General features: G+C 41.4%; 1 protein-coding gene across 4 annotated transcripts in view; it reads right to left on the bottom strand.

Moving 5' to 3' along the window:
* Positions 1-22,561, bottom strand: part of LOC124144153 — a 43,843-nt gene extending 21,282 nt beyond the window's left edge. For 2 of the 4 annotated variants that reach the window (XM_046513405.2, XM_046513404.2), the window contains exon 1: positions 22,220-22,559. In XM_046513405.2, coding sequence (XP_046369361.1) covers positions 22,220-22,235 — 16 coding nt within the window. In that variant the 5' untranslated portion in view covers positions 22,236-22,559. Of the gene's footprint in view, positions 1-22,219 lie in introns of all 4 variants that reach the window. The other 2 variants (XM_046513407.2, XM_046513406.2) reach the window with 2 other exon arrangements.
* Between the last annotated feature and the right edge of the window lie 1,022 nt (positions 22,562-23,583).

The following is a 23,583-nucleotide window of genomic DNA, read 5'->3' as shown; positions in this document are numbered from 1 at the left end:
TATACCCCTATCTTATGTATACACCGTGATTCCTGTCATGATGTATTTGTTTTATATTTTTGTACTTTTCTCGATAAAATCTAGTTAAAATATACCCCTATCTTATGTATGCACCGTGATTCCTGTCATGTTGTATTTGTTTTCATTTGTACTTTTCTAGATGAAATATAGTTAAAATATACCCCTATCTTATGTATACATCGTGATTCCTGTCATGTTGTATTTGTTTTCATTTTTGTTCTTTTCTCGATAAAATCTAGTTAAAATATACCCCTATCTTATGTATACACCTTGATTCCTGTCATGTTGTATTTGTTTTCATTTGTACTTTTCTAGATGAAATATAGTTAAAATATACCCCTATCTTATGTATACATCGTGATTCCTGTCATGTATTTGTTATCATTTTTGTACTTTTCTAGATAAAATCTAGTTAAAATATACCCCTATCTTATGTATGCACCGTGATTCCTGTCATGCTTTACGTATTAAGGATTTCAAACTGGTGAACTATTTATGCAGGAGGACTATTTCCGATGAGTGTTTTTAGTGTCATTCATAACTTCATCCGGGCCTGGTGTTGACTAACGATAGCGGAATGCGGACAATGACAGGGAGGTAATCAGTGTTGCCATTTATCTCCCACAGAAATAGTTCTACATGTAACAGTAGCGTCGCTCGATCAAGTGTAACCGCACTTCAACACTGAAACTATAATAGCATATCGAATCTTTCGGTTGCCCCTAACAAGAAGTCGCTTTAAAGCAAGGGGGTATTTAAGATTAAAAGAGTTAAATATAGTTATTAGCACGGTCCCCAAAAATAATGCACCAACGAACGCACGAGCGAGCGAACTGACGAACTAACACACAAAACACAAGAAAATGCATAATGGCGCATGAGCAAAGAAAGAGAAGTATTGTAGTAGGTTCAGTAAATGTAGGAAAGTAGTTTATTTATTGTAACTGAAATATATTTCTTTATGTTTGGGTGTGTCACATTATCAACACAACATTGTGTCATTAGAGGAACTTAAGCGGTTTTATCAGAGTAATGAAGTATTAGAGATCTGAAGGAGCTGTACTTGATCCTGTGAATCTATGGACCGATCTGACTGATCTGAATACAAAATTAATTCATAAATATATAAATTACTAAAATAACAATAATAAATAAACGAATGACAAAATAAAAAATCATGACCCGTATGAGGAGATTCAGCAGAACAAAGACATCGTGTTTTCATGTTGGAAGGTATCGAAACGTGTGTACAGTTTGCTGACTCAGCATAAAATTAACGTACCCCTGATCATGAAGGTCAACTGCTATCAGTACAGCCAAACAAGTAGCGCGTCATGAACCATATGACCAATAAATCGCATATTGACAGTGAATGTGGACGCCGTGAATCATTATCTTTAGCTATAACATGTTTATAAAGGTGTTTTTTGCTTTGTTTGTTGTTTAAGGCAATGTTCCAGCTGTATGACGGCGGTCTGTACATAGCCGAATCTAGACCAGACGATCCAGTGATTGCCATCATGAGCATCGATCTACGCATGGATACGATGACATGCATCAACCAGGTCAGCGAGCCTGACCACCCGATCCCGTAAGTCGCCTCTTACGGCAAGCATGGGTTGCTGGAGACCAATTCTAACCCGAGATCTTAAGGGAACCATTAAAAAAAGTGTAACGTAGACACATTTTGAGCGAAACGTGAATATTTTACAACAGAGCATCCGGCATTTCTTTGAAAAGGAGCATGAAACTATCCCTACCCGTGAGAAATGTCAGGAATGTAAATAAGTAAACGGTCGATAAAACTACATGCACATAAACTGTGCTATAGCATACACATATTGAACCATAAGGAAAAATCCATACTTCAGTATTTATTTGGTGTACGGATTTAGTTCTGGTAAATATGTTAGATAGGTTTAGTTCATTTCAATAATTATTTTTTTCAAATATTGGTTAGATCAGTACGATTTAAATCATAATAAGTATAAATATGAGTGAGCACGTTGCATGAGTGGACACGGAGAAAGGTGGGGCAGTCGGTGACCCTGGCAATCCAATACATCGTGCTGAAACATGTCCCAGACTGCACGCACCTGCTACAAGTCATATTCTATAGTCATCCACACCAGTAGCAGCCGCTGCCAACCGCAGCATCATCGCCGATGACTCATGACGTTATGTTATACTTAAATGTGATCATACTGCATCTGGATAACTGTAGTGTATCAAGGTCCCTCGAGATCTGGGTACCTTTATTAAGGTACCTCGAGATCTGGGTACCTATGTTAAGGTGCCTCGAGATCTGGGTACCTTTATTAAGGTGCCTCGAGATCTGGGTACCTTTATTAATTTGCCTCGAGATCTGGGTACCTTTATTAAGGTGCCTCGAGATCTGGGTACCTTTATTAATTTGCCTCGAGATCTGGGTACCTTTATTAAGGTGCCTCGAGATCTGGGTACGTTTATTAAGGTACCTCGCGATCTGGTTACGTTTATTAAGGTCCCTCGAGATCTGGGTACCTTTATTAAGGTGCCTCGAGATCTGGGTACCTTTATTAAGGTGCCTCGAGATCTGGGTACGTTTATTAAGGTACCTCGCGATGTGGGTACGTTTATTAAGGTACCTCGCGATCTGGGTACGTTTATAAGGGTACCTCGCGATCTGGGTACGTTTATTAAGGTACCTCGCGATCTGGGTAATTTTACAAAGGTTTCCTGTCACCCTGGTAACTCAAAAATCACCGACACTGGATCATTATCCGTTCCAAGGCTTCGAACGGTCCAATTTTGAGAATAATGTGATCCTTAGAGAGTAAAAGAGACGGAGGGCCCCAGTTGTACATGTATTGGTAATCTCCACCAAGACAACCAGAATGCACGGTCCAAACCATTTGCAGGTCCCCCATACGCCACATACAAACATCTCTTATGTTTCGGAAGACACCATCTACATCAGAAAATTGTGGCGCTTTGGACGACTGTTCCTCACTTCCACCTTTGACAGTTTGATTCGCAATGAAACACATAAACACTATCAAATAGCAATTTGTGGTTTTAGTTCACTTTTTGGAACCATGACAACAACATGGGTTATAGCCTGCACTGTCTCCCATGTAACACAGTCGATCTTTTCATGAACTTGTATCCACGTGATAACAATTTATTTACAAGCAACACGAGACGTTTTTCACACAGAAAGTGAGTTGGTTTGCCTTTGCGCCGCTTTGAACCGTGTTTAAAACATTGTTTCGCGAACACCTGGTGTCATCACTGATTTTCAGTGATCCATTCATATAATTTTCACTGCTATTTTGCCTTTTATTTCCATTAGAATCTGTTACGGCAGACACTCGAGACTGACTATCATCTGGCGTTGATTTTATATATTTAAATTATTCAGTTATAAAATTTTATGTGTCAGCTTAATGTGGGAGGAAAGTCTAAAGTGACACAGCACGTAGGCAATTTGGCATCGCAAAATTTCGACGGCTTAGTGCTGTGTTCAATGCATAGCTCCTTCACAGGATTGAGTGAGTGAGTTGGGTTTAACGCCGCTTTTAACAGTATTCCAGTTATATCGCGGCGTGTCAGCTTAATGTGGGAGGAAAGTCCGAAGTGATGGAGGTCTCAGACGTTTACCACTTTGGTGAAACCCACGAGCAGGGATATGGTGCTGACAAACCTAGAAACATAATCGGGGCGAACCGGGATTCGAACCCACAATCATAGGTTTCTGGCGTGCCCAAGGGACGCAACTCTGCACAGCGAATCGCGGCGCCTTAGACGACTGGGCCACTAGTCCAGACATATGCCTCTTTTATAGTGGCAGCCCACTGTGATACTATGACGCTGTTTAACATGGATTCCACACTATACGACCCAGAGCCAACCAGTCCTTATTAACTGCCCTTAATGCCAAACACCAGGCAGGGTAACAACAAGTACAATCTTTTTGCATGACGCGGTCCGGGGATCGAACCACAGACCTTCCGCTTTCCTGGCAGACGCTCTATCTACTAGGCCACCGAGGCGATGTTATTTTGGAGAGCAGTGATCTCAGATAGCATTAACATAACTCGACCTATAGCTGAACCCTGTATGACCTTACCATAAGTACAGGAAGCGTTCGTAGACAGCTTGACTAAACCGTTCTACAGTTCAATAAACAGTTTTTATGGCGAGTGCACAGCAGGGATGGGTCTGTTATTACCACTGAACATTGTGTATGGGTTGAATAAATGAGATGGAAATAACATGGCATTTTGATATGCATCCCAAAGGGAAATAGTCTGGCGATATATTAAATCTTAAATATGATATGTATCCGCTGTTTATGATTGGTATTTTCGCACTGAACCTTTTTGCACTGTATAGAGTCCTTGTGACATTTGCTATGTGCCTACCTCAATCGCTACAATATCAGTTGTCCATCGGTCTCTCGGTTGACATGGGTTGATGTGCCCGCTATGTTAGTTTATGTTCCCCGATCTTATTAAATACCTATACCTAATTTTACAGGATACATGCATGTACATGTATACGTTGGTCCGAAGAATACCACAGTTAGGCACTGCGTTCAATTTTCACAGCCATCGAAAAATAGCAGACGACAGAAAACAAACTTAGCATTATTCCCCTGAAATCTATTTCATTCGGAAAATATCGTAAATATCCGGAAAATTGCGTCTTACATAATAAATTCGAGATACAAAATTTAGGTTGCACTGTTGCAAATGTGATGCCAACAGCTCGGCAATTCGAGAGGGGAACATAAGAAATGTACCTCACATGTAAATCGTGTAGATCCGGGTTAGAATAGGTCTTCAGCAACCCATGCTTGTTGTAAAAGGCGACTATGCTTGTCGTAAGAGGCGACTAACGGGATTGGGTGGTCAGGCTCGCAGACTTGGTTGATTCATGTGATCGTATCCCAATTGTGTGAATCGATGATCATGATAAACAACAAACAGACCAACCTTACATGTTAGGAGGTACATTGAAATAATAGAACGGACCTCGACTTATCAGAATCCGACATTCATGTGTTAGGTAAGATAAAGGACTGCGTAAGAATGCAGGCAGCTACTTAATCGGAGACGCAACTTTCTTGAAATGACAATGAAATTTATTGCTCGTGCGAAGAGTCACGTTATGTTCAAACAAACTACAATTTGGAGTTCGTTATTTGCGTTAGGTAAATGACCTGTGCCAATATGATAGTACACTTAGAAACAAGCAATGAAGAAATTAGTGCAACAAGGAATTGAGAACAGTTTGGTAACACAAGGGCGTCTTTCGTTCGTTTCACTGTTTGTCAGCACCCATACCAATGTTCATCGGTTTCATAAAAGTGTTTAACGTTCACTTCGGGCCTTCCTAACACATTAAACTGACAGAATGTGATTTAACAGAAATTCTGTTACAAACGGCGTTAAAACTGACTCACTCACTCATCATCGCATGCTTTATTGGACTCTATTTTTAAATTATATTGTTTCGTCCATAAAACGCCACCCCTTATCTAAGGGATTAAGTTACAGTTGTTTAATACCCTGTCAAACAGGAATAACGTGTGTTTAAAACGAGTCGCGATTCTTATCTGGAACAGGATGTCTGAAGCAACAGCAGGTTAAATAACACATACATTACTACAGACACACAGAAACACAATGAACACGACACAGGAGCATGCGCATGGTGTTTGATGTGCATGTAGTAGGTAAACAAAGATAGTTAATCAATAGCGTCCACTGATATGAAGGACGACGCAGGTATAATGAGCGATAGAAACTAACAGTTTTAGTTCACTAGTCCTTATGTGATAACATATAGCAAGACCCTTAAAATGGCAAATTTTTGCTAGTCCTTATGACACCTAGACTGTTGGGCAGTTTGGCAAGGACTATAGGACGGACTAGGGCTAATTCCTAACGCTGGGTATATACAGGTGTACAGAACACCGGGCATTAAGTGCCTGTGCTTCTCAAGCGGGAAGGAGGCGTCTGTAAACATGAACCACTTTGCTCTCATAATCTGTGTCAGGGCTTTATGAGAGTGTTACGGGACAATGGTATAAATTTGAAATAATTCCTGACATATTTTATAACAATAAATGAATTCTGCATTTTACAACAGTTCTTGTGAATATAAGCAAGTATATTTAATTCTTGGTTCATCGTTTTGTCTTTAAATTTCTTGATATTTGTATGGTGTTGTTTGAAACATATCGATCAACATGGAGCTAGAGTGATCTAATCAGTTGTACTTGTGTACACATGACAGCGAGATAAGAGTTTATCCGACTGGGGCAATAACGAACAAGGTAAACCATCTCAACAGTTACATCAGGAAGACAGGGGGCATTGGTGGCCCAGTCGTCTACGCCGCCGCAGTTCGTGCAGGGTTGCGTCCCTTGGACTGACCAGGAAACTGTAATCGTGGGTTTGAATCCTGGTTCGCCCCAATTATGTTTCGTGCTCGTGAGTTTCACCAAAGTGAAAAACGTGTGAGACCTGCATCACTTCGGGCTTTTCGTGAATATATAAATTTTTATATCTCAAAGCGGTTTTAACCCAACTCATCCACTCACATAAGTTGGGAGCCATGGGAACAAAGTAGAACTTAAACATGTAAACCTGAAGATTTCGTCTGGAGTTTGTTTATACAAGTCTGAATGCTGGCAGAAGATTGTTCATTGATAAACACTAAAGATTCTGCCCAATCTCAAAACCTTATGTTGTGTTTAACGCCGCGTTGAAAAGGTTTAAGTTACTCTTCGGGTTGCCAGTTATTGGTGGAATGGAAGGTAAGGGGAAGTAAATGGGTTTTAACATCGCGTCCAAGATTATTGCATTTATATAGCGACGTGCATGCACGTATGTGTGTGTGGTTGCTTGTACTAGTCCGGACTGGAGACACCATGCCGCAGTTTAACATGAATACCCCACTCAGACACAGTATACTGACTCCGAGCCGACCAGACCCTTTTTTATCCCCTTAATACCGAGCGCCAGACAGGGTAACAACAAGCACAAACTTTAACGTCTTTTGATATGGGGGATCGAACCTCGGATTTCCGCTCTCCGGGCGGACGTTCTACCACTAGACCACGGAGGCGGGCTCGGATGGAAACCATAAGTGATGCAGGTCCTAGACGTTTACCACCTTGAGACCAACGGGCACGGACATGATGCTGGCAAACCAGTGACCATCATCAGGGAGAATCTGTAGTTCGTAGGGCGGTCGGGTAGCCTAGTGGTTGAAGCGTTCGCTCGTCACGCAGAAGACCCGGGTTTGATTCCCGACATGGGTACAACGTGTGAAGCCCATTTCTGGTGTCCCCCACCGTGATATTGCTGGAATATTGCTAAAAGCGGCGTAAAACCATACTCACTCACTCACTCGCTCACTGTAGTTCGTATACACGATCATTGGATGCTGGCACGCTCAAGGGACGCAACTCGGCCCCTAAAATCCATATAAACTATATAACGGGTATTGTCAAAGCTTGCCTAAACATCTTGATAATTGGTATATTTGCATTCTCTTTCTAGAACAGGTGCCTCACTATGTCTTAAGTTTTCTATAGAAGATTTACAAGGGCAATATCAATATTTGGCCTCCTCGAGGTGTACTTGGTTTAAATGAGCTGATTAGGGGCCACACAGTGAAGGATTATGATGTATAGTTGTGTACAGACCGGGCGGGGTCCATGTGGATTACATTAGGAAATTGGAACTTAAGTAGGAGAGAGTTGCGTCGGTTGGTTGATATAAAATGAAATATGATATTATAGATGTCATGTCAGTAGTGTTTTTCATAAAACGCAAACATCGCCATATCATGCACTTTAGTGTCGCTATAACATGTAAAACCATGTTGAAACCGCAGCTTATTAAGCTGAATAAGACAATGTCTGATAACGCTGGTGGTACCTCACGAAGGACGTCATCGCGTCTTTTCTATACAGTACGTGGTCCTTGCAGAACATTCGTGAATTTATGTCCCCCTTGGTAATACTTGACCTGCATTTCTTCTTTGTAACTCCACCGCTCCCTTGACAGGTTATTTAATATATATGAGGCACTACCAATACGAGTATTTACGAAACGAACTGTCCCTCAGTTGTATGTAAAGGTTGTTAAGACATATTAAACATGATTTCAGAAAAGTTACAACCTGCAACATTCAAACTTTGACCATGCAGATATCAAAACTGTCACCTTCGTATAGTTTAACTTCACATGTTGATATATGCGGGCAAAGAAGTATTCAACGGAATTTAGTTTTCCGGAACATTTGATACATGGACACACGGGCAATGTGTCCAACCTCAGTATGACGAATGTTATATCACGGTATTTTAGAGGTCTCATTTTTACAGCCATTTAATACAGCCCTTGCTACATAGGTGCTAACGATTTCTGATTAACATCGAGTTCTGGTGTCCCCCGCCGTGATATTGCTGGAAGATTGCTAAAAGCGGCGTAAAACCATACTCACTCACTCACTCACTCTTAAGACAGTCTAAGACCTGCATCACTTCCTGCTTCCCCTCCACATCAAACTGACATGCCGTGATTTACCTGAAATGGTGTTCGGCGTTAAACCCAACTCACCCACTCACTCTGATGTTTCCTGTAAACTATAACACCAAGCAGTATTCAGGTCCCGCATATCTGCCATCAGAAGATGAATGCACTCATTGTGTGGACGTTTCTCGTTTCTCCTACTTATGCTCTATCATCGACATGCCAGGTTCTCATTAGCGACTCTGCCTAACATCTTCAGCATGTAAACCTTGACTTTTAGCTCATATTATTCATACGCAGGTCACGGTCAAGGTCGTCTGCATGTTGACACATGGGTGCTGAATGGACTCGTGTGAAGAATAAAGTAGAAATAACCCTATGTATCATATTTTTATCGTTTCGAAAATACAAATTAAAAAAAGGTTTGAGTCATACATGTACATGTAATGCGAAACCACAAACATGAGCAACATCCTTTGTCCACGAAACCTGCTTCAAGGAGCACACAATGAATTTCTGTATTTTAAGCATGGTAGTCGTCGAGTCGCATATACAAGCTTGGCTCACCTTTCCCCGTGATTATAGTCTAGTGTATCGGGCAGCGGGGTTCCTTATAAACATACCTACTCATAAATGTGTTTTCTGGTGAACCGAGGCGGGCCGAATGGTATTATACAGGTTCATTCAATCTAGGATCATGGACACGAGATGGGTAGTGGGGTTGTAAACAAGGGGTTAGATGGGGTACATAAAATATATGAGCATGCGAATGCACGGCAGTAGAATACGATACAAATACAATGTTAAACACTTGAAATGTCGTATTCACCCTCGAGTGGCTCTACAGCCATTATTGTGCAATGGAGGTTTAACGCCTTTTTAATAGTATAGGCGGTCATTGTGTAGATGCAAAAACACGGATCGTCGATGTTTGAATGTGACCTATGGACGGTATGGGGCTGACAAAACAAGAGTCATGACCGAATCTAATCCGGAGCCGGTTCTCCAAAGCGGCGTTAGTTCAACCAGCAGAGTTACTCATGTTGAGCCGGTGAGTGAGTGATTATTGTTCAGTGCTGTAGCTGATATATTCGAACTATTTAACGACGGTCTGTAAATCTGGACCACACATACAAGTGATTGATATTATGAGCAACGTCCCACGCCACTCTGGATACGATGCCTTACAATCAACCAAGTCACAAGGCCAAACAACCCGATCCATTTAGTCGTCTCATACGACTAGATTAGGTTACTGGGGATCGATTCTAACCCGGAATCGCCATGGTCGCACCCCCATGTTAAAGTTACGATGAGAGTTGCTTTAACTGGAGCACTAACCACGCGTTGTGTAATGAAACATAGGGATTCGAACCAGCAACCATTTAGCAGCCATTGGACACAACTACGCTCTGTAGACCTCTGGGCCACCCGTTCGTAAGAACTCCAACAACCACGACACTGTGATCCAACTCGGATGTCAATGCTGATTGGACAAATGCGAGGAGTATCAGAAAAAGAAGTCTTAAATCGCCCTAGAATGCTATTCAATAAGGTAATCTCTGAATTACCACCTCCCAGCGTAATTGCACTAGATCCTTGTTCCCTCCAACACTGCGCCCAGTTCATTAAGCCATGCTTGCCTGTACTGACGTCCGAACTACAGCTCAGACGAGAGAAGCTGTATTTTCAAATAATGTCAATAGAGCCAGTGCTTACATGCAGCCGCTGCATCATTCAAAAACATAGCATGCTCTGATGATTCAACGATGATGAGAAGTATCACTACTCAACATGATCTATCTTCAAAACAAACGCCATAACAAGGTCTAATTGTTATCAGTGTGCATTATCACAAACATTATCACAATATTGATCATTTTGTCTGCTGCAGAATAGTTGAAATTAACAGATGATATAGAGTGATGGGAACTACATAATTCAACTCAGCGGTTGTGCCGCAGCTGAAGCTGTTATTGTTCCTTGCCTGACCGGCAACAATGGACCAAGTTCTCTCTCTCAGTCCATATCAGCATTTCTTCGTTTCCTTCTACAAATCAATGTCAGAGCGCCCTGAACAGTGCTCGCGTTCGATTTGAAAAAGCCTTGACGACCCAGGTGAACCCGTGTTAACCCAAGCTATCCCTGGTTGTATACTAGCTCGTGTTAGCTGATCTACGTCATTTTTGGGTTGACCTAAGTAGTCCATGCCTATTTGAGCCCCGGGGGTGCGGTACTCTGGTTACAAGCCTCCAAGAGACGTTTCATTTATTGATTCAAACATGAATAAAAACGTTTCAATGAATATAATTAACTAGATATTGGTAGTGTATGTTTATTCTTATATGCATCAGGGAAATTTAACTTTCGATTGTAAATATAAATACTTTAGAATTGTTTAATGATGATTTTGTATCTAGTTTGATGTAAGGAGCGTTATTTTGAACATTTTGGTGTTGTTTTGTAATGCATTAAATACATTAGTATCCTTGTCAGGCAATGAAAGGCTTGTTAACTCCTCATAGTTGTTCGTTGTAGTAATACACACCGCTAATGTGTTCCCCCTTCTCCTGGTAGCCATTTTGTATTGTATCCATAGGTTGCATTTTATTTCGGGTACTGCACTGAGTTCTCCTGATTAACACTGGTCTAGTCAAACCAGATTGCCTGTAATGTGGTAACCTCTGTTGAATCACGTCACTCGAATTTTTAAAATCGAACGCACCTAGTATTTCAGTTTCTGTCGCTGCGCGTCAGCTTAATGTGGATGGGAAACCGGAAGTGGTGCAGGTCTTAGACGTTTCCACTTTGGTGAAAACCATCAGCTCATGAGACGTTGGAGTTGAAAGGCTGATCAAGCTCAGGCCTAAAGGCAGACCTGTCACGTTCGATTCAAGTCGTTCGTAATGCCCTTTTATTTTTTTTGTATGTTCGATCCATTTATTAATATGTATTACAACCCAGCCTTTATCTCACACATGGAAATAGTGAGTGAGTGATCGAGTATTGTTTTACGCCGCTTTTAGCAATATTCCAGCAATATCACGGCGGGGGGACACCAGAAATGGCTTCACACGTTGTACCCATGTGGGGAATCGAACCCGGGTCTTCGGCGCGTGACGAGCGAACGCTTTAACCACTAGGCTATCCCACCGCTCCTTAACAATGGAATTGATGAAGTCTAGACGTGAGATGGTCAACAGGTCGTCGAAGATAGTTCCTCTTCAATCCATCTGCAGTATTTCTGCCGTACATTCCCCAGTGTTAGCACAGGAAGACTCCGACCAACGCAACATAACTGGATTCACATGAAACACACAGATGCAGACGCCGTTGTATGGTCAATCCGACCACAATGAATCATTCTATTCTATTTTCAAGGATGCGTGTTTACATTGTGTTTCCGAGATAATTTTCTTTGTACTTTTCACACACAGCATTAATGAGACAAACATTCCAAGTAATGCTGAAATAACTGATGGAGAAGTGATGACACCCCGTCAAGATTTCCGATGAGAATAAAAGCAACAAAACCATTTCCATAATCTTACGAAATCTCTGCTCAAAGCAGAGTCACTTGTGCGAATCTGATTATATCATACACATGTGTCTATGAATCACTATCAGTGAGTGAGTGAGTCTGGTTTTATGCCGCTTTTAGTAATATTCCAGCAATATCACGGTGGAGGTACCACCAGAAAGAGGCTTCATACATTGTACCCATGTGGGTCTTCGGCGTGACGAGCGGACGCTTTAACCACATGGCTGTCCCATCGCCCCTGAATCACTATGGAATTGTGGTGTTACCAGATCATTACACAGCGTTATCATGGACTTAAAACTGAAAGTAGAAAATCCTTAGATGTGTGATTGATGTGTGCCATTTACCATCGTAAGGTAGGCCATGTCTGGAATCATTGTACTTGCAGTGATTCGTATGATAATTAGCTTTCATGCGTTGTAGCTCTAGTAACTGGCGTTCAAAACCGTTAAGAGGGCGGGGGTGGCCGAATCGTCTCAGAGTTGAACGCCAGAAACCTACGAGCGTGGGTTCGCCACCATTATGCTTTTAGTTTGTCAACATCATACCCGTGCTCGTCGGTTTCACCAAAGTGATAAATGTCTAAGACCTGCATTACTTCGGGTTTTGCTCCAACATTAAGCTGGAACATCATGATTGAACTGGAATAATGTTCAAAAGCGGCGTTAAACCAAACTCACTCCCTAAAACCGTTGCAAAAGTTACGTCGCTAAGATCTCGTTGTTCATGCTGACAAAGATGCTGTCGTCATTAAGAATGCACCTGCTGCAGTAAACACGGCGTCCATTGATTACCCGCCCGTGATCAGCCTTGCAAATCTATGCATTGTCACAGCAGTAGGTGGACAGGTCAATCGTGTAGGCCCATCGATTAACCTCCGCCCGACACACATTACTGGCCACTGACGCTGGCAAAGCAGACGGATTATATTAAGAGGTGACGAAACCCTTTCCGTATTCATTAGAAACCTTTGCCAGAAGCAGAGTCGATTGTACGATTCCGACTATATCGTGGGCATGTGTTTATGAATCACAGTATCAAATTGTAATGACACCAGTGATCATCGTCCCAGCGGTGGCACTCGTCACAAACACATGCAAAGGCACGTCAGTTGTTAACCTGAAAGAACCTGAATAAACCTTTCCAAGTATAGGCGTCGGTGAGTATCGTTTAACGCCGATTTTAGCAATATGCCAACCATATGACGGCGGGACACCAGAAATGGGCTTCACACATTGTGCCATGTTGGGATTCGAACCCGGGTCTTGACGAGTCAGCGCTTTTACAACTGGCTATGTAGGTCATCCCGACCGCCTACCGAGCAGCAATGACAATATCATGACGGCCTCACGTATAGAGAACTTAAAACACTATCGTTTCTGCTAAATCAACATTCCTTAGCGTTACTGATACAAGCCCGGATCGAGGAATTTAGAAAAAAAGAGGGAGGGTGTGGGGGTGGGGGTTGGGTAAAATACGTGAGCTATTCAAAACAATTAATCATGCATGAAGGGTATGAACAACAATATGATGGATGTCGTCAATAGCCTGTCAAAACTACATCCTGTTTCAGTCAGATGAAGACGCATCCTCTTACATAATATCGTTTACAACAATTAACAATAAATGTATGTGTGCATTTGTGTTTTTATTTCACTTCTTGCTCTGAATATCCGTCAACTTTTCCTGTAAGGACACAGACGTGGGATTGTTGTTTACAGGTATACAGAAAACGCACCCACGCAGAAAGTAATGTTCACAGCAGCAAGTCGTACGCTCCAAGCTGGCAACAAAATATGTATCTTCCTGCTTTGTGTGAATATAGGACATGCTCCGCGCGCCTTCGATGATGTCCACGTGGTGTTGATAGCACGGATGAACATCCAGGTGAGAATGACATGAGCAACACTACGGCTTGAACAATGTCACGTTTTGAAGATTGCTTCGTTGAAAGCTATAGGTGCAATCCAAATGTGAGGGCGGCTGGGGGCTGGGGGCTGGGGGCTGGGGCTGGGGCTGGGGCTGGGGTGGTGTATGAAAAAAAAAGACTTTTTTTTCAAAGAAATAAGTTATATATTTGAACAATACTTAAAGAATGGTCATATATTGTAGGGACCTGGCGACTTTTCTTTTTTTTTTTTTGGGGGGGGGGGGGGGGGGGGAGGGGGGATATGATACATACAAAATAATGGGGGGTCAGCAAATATGATACCTAACACCACTGAATTTTCTGGTCGAGAGTCGATTATTAACAGGCCGCCGTCATATAGAAGGAATAGTCCTGAGAGCGGCGTTAACACCAGACAAACAAAAACTCTTTGTATGGATTTTAATAAATATATTCCGGTGTATAATAACTACAATAATCTCGATGTTTATGACAACTATAAAAGTGAACCTATGAATAAAAGGTTATCTTTGACAGATTTAATGAGATATTTGGAATTCACGATTTGCTATACCTGGACTGTGTATATTGTTCCGGTATTCAGTGCAATATATGAGATGCGCACCTGCTGTGGGCATTTTTCCATAATACATGATGGCCATTATACTTGCTGGTGGGAAATGAGTCATCTCATCAAAGTGTACACGAATATAATGTCACTGTAGTACTAATACATATAATAAGTAGTACATCAGATGGAATCACAGTCCTTAACGGGACAGAAGCCATATCCTAAGTTTATTTGACTGTTGTCTAATGCCACACTGGGCAATATTCCAGCCATATCTAGACGGCGCCGTTGACAGTGTACCAGTTTGTGATGACGTCATCCCTGCCCAGGAATATACTCCGAATCATGCCTCATTGGGTACACGTGCATGTGTAGTATTTGAAATATAGCTGGTCTGCTTAAATAGATTCTGATATAAATATACTTAGTCTAGTATTCAGCGTGTTAATTAAACGCAGAGGCTAGCATGTAGAAATGTGTTTGTCGTTTAACGCTGCATTCAGAAATATAACAGTTAAATTAGGGAGGTCAGTAAATAATCGAGTCTGGACTAGACAATCAAGTTATTGACATCATGAGCTTCGTCTTGGTACGATGACGCGCAACAGCCAAGACCACCCGATCCATTGTGTCTGCTCTTTGGGTTGATGGGAACCTATTGTTAATTGAAATCCCCGCGAGTTGGAATGATAAAAAAAATGCTTAGGTCATCACAAAACGTGTCAGTATTGAAACATTACGGAAACACACGATCCATTAATTCCAACCTGTGTATTCTTCATACACAACGTCACCCTTTATCATTCGCCTGAAGAAATAACTTCCTAACGTTGCGTATGATACTTTGTCTCTTTGTTGTTTAACGCCGCACTCAGCAATATTCCAGCTATATGACGGCGGCCTGTAAATAATCGAGTCTAGGTCAGACAATCCAGCTATTGACATCATGATCATCGATCTACGCAATTGGGATACGATGACATGCACCAGCCAAGTCAGCGAGACTGACCACCCCATCCCGTTAGTCGCATCTAAAGACAAGCGTGGGTTGCTTAAGGCCTATTCTAACCAGGATCTTCACGGGTCTTGTGTACATAGAATACAGAATTCACTTCGTGCCTCTATAACAGCTGATTTCTAAATGCCTATCAGTGGTTTCATAGATTAGTTAGTGTAGAATTGCGAAAATATATTTCAATTCAGACATGAAAGAGAAATAAAACTCTGATCGAGCTGATTTCAACAGTTACGTACGGGCATTAAACAACAGCTTCTGAGGTGCCTGACACATTTGACGCCTCCAACTGTGACCCAGGTTTGCGCAACACGTGTGCATGTATATAAATATGAATTCCTGCAAGGGTTCTGTCAGACATTTGCATAGGTTCACCATCACTTCTTTTGTTGATGGGTTGATGAAACTGAATGTTAATAGTGGTCTGTTTAAAATGTAGAGTGAGTGAGTGATTTGGGTCTCACGCTGCTTTCAGCAATATGACGTCGGGGGATCACCACAAATGGGATTCACACATTGTACCCATATGGATAATCGACCCAGCCCTTCGACGTAACAAGCGAACGCTTTAACCACTCGGCTACCCCACTGCTTCGAGGTAAATGTAGAAACACATTAATTGTATTAAATATTAAAAAGTACATTATATATCAAAACGTAGGGGTAGGCTAGGTCCAGAGTCATGTTAGTAAAAGACGATAAAATACACTGTAGTTCTTGATATTAATGATAAAACACGCAGTTCTGGGATAAGTATCAACTTCAGTACATGAAATACTATTTACCGTTACATCGTCTGGCTACTGTGCACGACACAAACGCTGGTCGTAGTGACACATGGAACCTATTGTCATATACATTCCATCGTGAGTATTTTTATATTTACCACTGTCAAGTGCAAATCGATAATAATGATCGATTTTCTATTGGAGCATTTGTGTCATTATCGAAATTTAACTCCGATATTGTAAACTGAGGCTTGCCGGTCTATTTGAAGTAATAGGTACTTCCCCGTTATAACAAGGGCGGTAACAGCTTGTTGGGCGGAGTAACACATGCCGATGTCATGTTTATTCTATAGAACACTTTAGCACTCGGGCGTCTATATCACACAGTCACAGTCTAGTTCTAGTGACACACTAACGATTAGTGACATCGAACAGCCATGAACATGTGGAATCGGCCTTTCTCTATTTAACCGTTGAATCCTAAATTCGATATTTCTACATAATGAAAAAATATATATTTGCAGCAAGTAACTTCCGATGGGAATGTGGTCCAGAGATAAGACATGCGTCGGGCATTAGTCTAGGAGTGGTGAGTAAACATGTATGTAATGTTCATCTAAAGTGGAAATAATTCAGGGAGGTGCAATGTTTTTGATGTGCTTTGATCGTCGATCTTGGAACGCCATATACCAGTAGCGTCAGCGAATGTGTGACTATGTGGATGGTTGGTTGAGTGAGTGAGTGGATGTTTGAGTGAGTGAGTGGATGTTTGAGTGAGTGAGTGAGTGAATGAGTGAGCGAGTTGATGCTTGAGTGAGCGAGTGGATGTTTGAGTGAGTGAGTAAGTGGTTGGTTGGTTGAGCGAGTGAGTGAGTGAGCGAGTGGATGTTTGAGTGGTTCAGTGCGTGAGTGAGTGAGTGTACACATTGCACCATGTAGGGAATCGAACCCGGATAGTTGGCGTGAAAAGCGCACACATAACGCACTGCCATCTTTAGTATTAGTGATGCCATATAGTAATTCGTAGAGGCCAATTGATATGTGTAAAATATGCAAAACCGTTCGTGCCAAGAAACCTCATTCACCACAAAGGACATGTACATTATATATATTGCAGCACTAACTATACAGCCAGTGAACAGCGTCATTGTGCATCTGAGCACTGTTCGACATCACACGTCCTGGCCAAGCCAAGCACGGAAGGATCAATGTAACCAGATCCCGTACTTCCTATACGTTATCGGTTCATCAACATCGTAAACCAAATCGCAGAAAAGCCATAGAATTAGTGTATGAATGTGGCATTATCCCTCTATTACCTGCCTTTGTGCATTAACAGCTCATACATACCTATTGAATAACGTCCCATGATTCATAACTAGATGACTAAGTGTCCGATTTCTCGGCCTATATTCTAGTACATGTATATTATCCAGCTACGTGGATACCTATCAAATATTTAGTGTGAAATTGAAATTTTCTATTTCGAGCAAGGGAATTGCTACCCAATTTGGAGATTGAATAATTCTACTTTATTGAAATGCATCATTGGGGAAATGTTAGAAAATATCACTCAGGATGGAATTTGGGCATGGTTTTCTCTTAGTAAAATGCCGCAGGGAGAACAATGGAACTCCTTACACCTTCACAGATCCATGCCTATGATCCTGGACATGCAAGGAAGCCATTGGGCCCGACTACCGCCTCTCGTGGTAAGACGTCGTGTAAAGGGTAATATATGCAGACAGCTCCGGGTTCAAGGCTGTGAGTGCCGGTGGGATAGCCTAGTGGGTAAAGCGTTCGTTCGGCACGCCGAAGGCTTGGTTCGATTCCCATATTCCTTTTATTCCAGATCCTCAAAACTGATTACCTATAGCCTGGATCTTAATTATCGAAATAATTTCCATATCTTATTATCACCAACATATACAGTAAGTAGATGCAATGGACCATAATAAACGAGTATTAGTCGCCATGGCAACCTAAAACATCAGTTCAATGAAGTCCTTTCAAAAACTGAAGAAATTTGGTCACAATATTTTCTTATACACATTTCCCCAAATGCAATGGTATTAAACACATAGAATTTCACAAGTATAGGACATTTTCCATTTTCTCTGGAATCCGATATTTTTCTTCTTTTTGTCCAAATACACAGGCATATAAACCTGTCTAATATAGCCTTTCCTGGTATACAATGTACACACGGGGGAGAACCGTTTCCCAATCTACCAGCTGGAGTACATTGATTTCATGTAATGTTCCAAACCCACAATCCTGATTAAAGGCTATAATTGATTAATGAGAGCAAACAGCAGAGATGACCCTTACGGGTGTTCAAAATAACCCAGTAAAAAAGATAATGATTGAGAGATGGTCCAAAACCCATGAGCTATATGTTGTGACAGGTAATTACAGATCGGGAGGGTCAATAACGGCGGACTAAAAGGTCGTAAAATCTACTTTAGCGATTACAGAAACCAATAATCGCCTTTGAGTTGGTCTAAAAGTGCAGACTATTAATAATTGGTTTGCGTTTGCGTTTGCGTTTGCGTTTGCATCAGGTAAAGTGTCCTCGTACGTGGCTTAATTAACCTGTTTGTTTCCCTGTCCTGAAGCGATTGGAAACGTATTGGAATTGTATGTGAATGAGTGAGTGAGTATAGTTTTACGCCGCTTTTAGCAATATTCCAACAATATCACGGAGGGGGACACCAGAAATGGGCTTCACACGTTGTACCCATGTCGGGAATCCAACCCGGGTCTTCGGCGTGACGAGCGAAGGCTTTAACCATTTGGCTACCCGACCGCCCCTGGAAATGTATGTACCGTGAATTATGTTGTTAACCTCTTTTTCCATATGTATATTCTTACTACTGAAATTGTATTGGACTGATAACACTGAACTCGTTTGGCGATAGGGAACGGTAGTTTGATGGCCGTTTGACTTATAGAAGAATCCCCTTCCGGCAATTTAATGTTAGATATTTGTTCTGACACGACGATAAATGGTTCCTACAAAGGATCAAAAGTCGACACGAATAAAATAACATAATCACCGCCTATTAAGTGTATACCATGAATGAATGAAGTAACGAGGTTTCCTTTCACGAGTAAATATCATTGGGGTAATGTGTTTTAAGTCTGATCAACAGCGGCCTGGTGAAACGTATATGCCTAATACGCACGAATGTGTTTTGTTTAAAACATGCAGATCTAAGTATCTAAGAACAAACAATCTTAGCAAAGGCAGATATACATCTTAAAACCTGCAAATAGTTTCCTCTCACGTCCATGCGCATTCTTAAAGGAATTATTTTAAGTCTCTGGTAGATTTCACAGTTGTCTTCTCTCACGTCCGCGCGCACTCCTTCGTGGCCAATGCATGACATTTTTCAAGACTGTCTTCTACGTTATCCAGAAGTTTCAAAAGAAATTCAGCGCTTATTATTTTGTGGCACAGATTTATTTACTTTTATATGAAATTCAAGCGGAAAAGCTCTAAACTTTATTCTCGTAATTGCAGACCGCATTAACCATTCACTAAAACATGTAGTTAGCAGCCAATAATTCGATGTCGCCAGTGGGAAAATAGAAAAACTCGCCAAGGTGGGACTGAATGGAATGTTCCAAATGACATAGAGCAACAAACGTGTAGCTCACGGCGATAAATAGATCATGACGATATGTCACTCAAACGTGTGGTGATGAGACTGTGATCAAGAGAAATAAAACATTGATAGGTCAACTTTGAGTGAAGATTGTAGGGAGATGCCTTAGTTTTACTTGACAATTTGACAGTAGGCCGTTATTTCTGTATAATCATTTACCAGACTGTTTAACAGCGATGTCACGTCATGATGAACGAGGGAGACTCAATCTATACACCTCGAATATGATTCAATTATTTGTCGGGGATATTCATAAAATGTATATGTTCTAGTTTCAATGAAGTACAGTATGGAGATAAATATCGAAAGGGCAAATATATGACATTTTATCCGATCATTAAGTTTGAAGTCATCCATATAATTATATCCTTCATTGAATGCATTGTGATAAATATTGTAGCATGTTTTACTGTATATTGTATACAAGAACCTCTGTATAATTATTTATCAGACTGTTTAACAGCGATGTCACTTCATGATAAATGAGGAAGACTCAATCTATACACCTCGAATATATGTATTAATTATTTGTCGGGGGTATTCATAAAATGTATACGTTTTAGTTTTAATGAAACATAAGGATAAACATCGAAAGGGCAAATATGTGACATATTATCCGATCATTAACTTTTAAAGGTAATCCATATAATTATATCACTGATTATCACTGACTGCATTGTGATAAATATTGCAGCATATTTTATAGCATATTTAATACAAGAATCACTATAATATCATTCTCACCCCTTTTCAGCTATAGCGTCCCATTCTCCACCACTTTTCAGTTCTAGGATCCCATTCTCCACCACTTTTCAGTTCTAGGATCCCATTTTCAACCTCTTCTCGGCTCTAGCACCCCCAGCATCCCCTTTTCAGTTCTATGATCCCATTTTCAACCTCTTCACAGCTCTAGCACCCCTTATCAGCTCTAGCATCCCATTCCCATCCCCTTTTCAGCTCTAGCATCCCATTCTCATCCCCGTTTAAGTTCTAGCATCCCACTCCAGCCCTCTTCTAAGCTTTAGCATCCCTTCGAATTTCTTCTCAGCTCTAGCATGCCATTCTCATATCATTTTCAGCTCTAGGGTGAAGAAAATCGAGGGTTCTTTACAGAATTATTAAACGAATCCCGTATACACAACTTTATTTCGGGGACAATATAATAGCCCAGTTTTTCCGAAACAGAGGATTTACGCATGAGGGATATGCAGCTCCACATGACCTACTTTTATACTAAACGTAGTATTTTTAAAATCTGATCAAACCCAGACTTCGGATAATTGTGTCATGCCTCGCAAGGGCGCCATAGGCGAACTTTATGACTTCATCACCTCCTTTTAGCAATGTCCACTTCCAAATATTCGTCCACGGACCACAGTAAATATTCTACTTAATACAACACTGCATGCATGTCAAATACAGGTCAATCGAGGTAGACAATATCCGGCTCGAACACATATTAGGTTTTCTGAAATATTAATTCAAATTGGATAAATCTTGATGGGCACCGAGCCAAACCAGACAAGCAACGCTTAGTCATCTTCTGAAACCCGTAGAACAAAGAACGGTTCCTAATTGGTCTGTCAATGTCTATACTGTTGGACCAGACTTCACGCCGCGGTACATAACATCAAAATTTAATAGTTTGATATCATAGAAGCTAGTGTTAACCCCGAGGGACCGCTTTTTCCAGGAGCACACTCACGCGTGTTTTACAACTCGCGGTAATGTCAATGTGCTTGGTTGGCTGGCCGTTCTTCCAACCATGCACGTGCCACTTTGGCTCCACACTGGACATGGCTGACCACAGATGGCTGATCAGGTACACATAGCACCGTTTGACAAGTCATCAGCTGATGTTTGCACTATTGATTGATTTCATGTCACGACGATCGCTTACTTCTGGATATCTGTATCAGAAGTCAGCTCTATCAAGCATATATGTACTTTGCTCGTTTAACACCGCGAGACGATTTTTTTTAAATACCGTAATACGATTGCATACTATAAGTTCCACTGCTATATCCCAACACAGCGTTATGAACGTTGGTCAGTGAAAAAAAATAATCAGATAATCTTTGTGAGATAAACTATCCGTATCCCACACGAAGTTGTGCAAACGAGGACAGCTTGCCCCGATAACAATTTCAATATATTATGTATACATCAAGAGGTATATAATAAAACCATATGTATACACTGACATGCTGTAGTGTAATACAAGGTATACATGGCACAAAGCTAACTTACCTTCCTTTTCCCCCATGCTGTCTGATACAAAGCCTGTACCGGTACTCCAATAAAAGAAAATGATTCACAAGTCAGTCCACTCGAAAATCCTACAGAATGTAACCCCGAGCCGAGTGTTCAGTCTGACTGGTCGTCTGCTATACTGTACGCTCGCGCCAGGTAGAAGCAGACGATCTCACGTTCCCGGTCTCGTCTGCTCAGCTTGTACCGGTTGGGTCAAATTGGGCAGGGACAATGACGAATGAGGTTTGTTACAGCGTCACCGCTTCCCGTGTGCAGCTAACAGCGCCTGCACCCAAAATACACCCACCAAGAGCGGGAAAGTCGCCTTGGAGCGCTCTTACGATTATTGATCACATCTGATGAATATTCATGAGATATATAACCGCCCGTTTAGTATAGAAAGTTGGCCTGTCATACAGAACAGAGGAATGCGGAGGTGTGAAGATTGCATTCAGCTTTGTAAGGAATAAATTTGCTGGTATGGCTTATACAAAGCGTGTGAGACCTTTCTCAGCGACTGTTCAAATATGCTAGACATTGTAGGACTTGCGTAGGTGTGACTGGGTAGATTTAAGAGTCACATATTTCCAGCTCTAAGCTTGTTTTTCGACCTGTCTCTTTAAATCAAGCCCAGCCGCCGCGTTTTAGTTCAATTCCCGTGTTGCCAGGAGGGAAGGTCAAGGTCGAGTGATCGATAAACAATACATTCACTTTGATTCCACCGAGGAGAAACTCCATTGTGCATATTCAATAATGGATACAGTCTTCAAAGCTGAAGATATCAATAGTTTCCTCGATGGATTATTTTGAATGTAAATGATAGACCAAGAGTGTGCATCCGTTGCGGTACAACGCGTTTGTAGTTTGCTACTAATTAACAAAATGGGATTTGAAAATTTAATATAAAGGACAGTTTAATCGAATTTCGGTGTATTGATATGAGAAACGTTCTGTTTCTACATTGTCATTTATTACCCACGAAAGTTGGGCTTGTCGTTTAAGGCAACTAAAAGCATTGGGTGTTGAGGCTTGGTGAGTTGGCTGATTTGCATGTCATCGTTCCCCAATTGCGTGGACCATGCTCATGATGTCAATCACAGGGTTGTCTGGCCCAGACTCGATTATTATTATCATTTTTTGCTTGTTTGTTTGCTGTTTAACGCTGGATCCAGCAATATTCTAGCTATATGACTTCGGTCAGTAAATAATCGAGTCTGGACCAGACAATCTAGTGATTGACATCCTGAGCATCGATCTACGCAATTGGGATACAAACATCAACAAAGTCAGCGAGCCTGACCACCCGATCCCGTTAGTCGCCTCTTACGACAAACATAGTCGCTTTTTACGGCAAGTATGCG

This window comes from Haliotis rufescens, unplaced genomic scaffold (assembly GCF_023055435.1).
Source record: "Haliotis rufescens isolate VD_foot unplaced genomic scaffold, xgHalRufe1.0.p SCAF_7, whole genome shotgun sequence".
NCBI lineage: Eukaryota > Metazoa > Mollusca > Gastropoda > Lepetellida > Haliotidae > Haliotis > Haliotis rufescens.
Note: the sequence above shows the minus strand (reverse complement) of the source record. Positions and strands in the feature narration are given on the sequence as shown.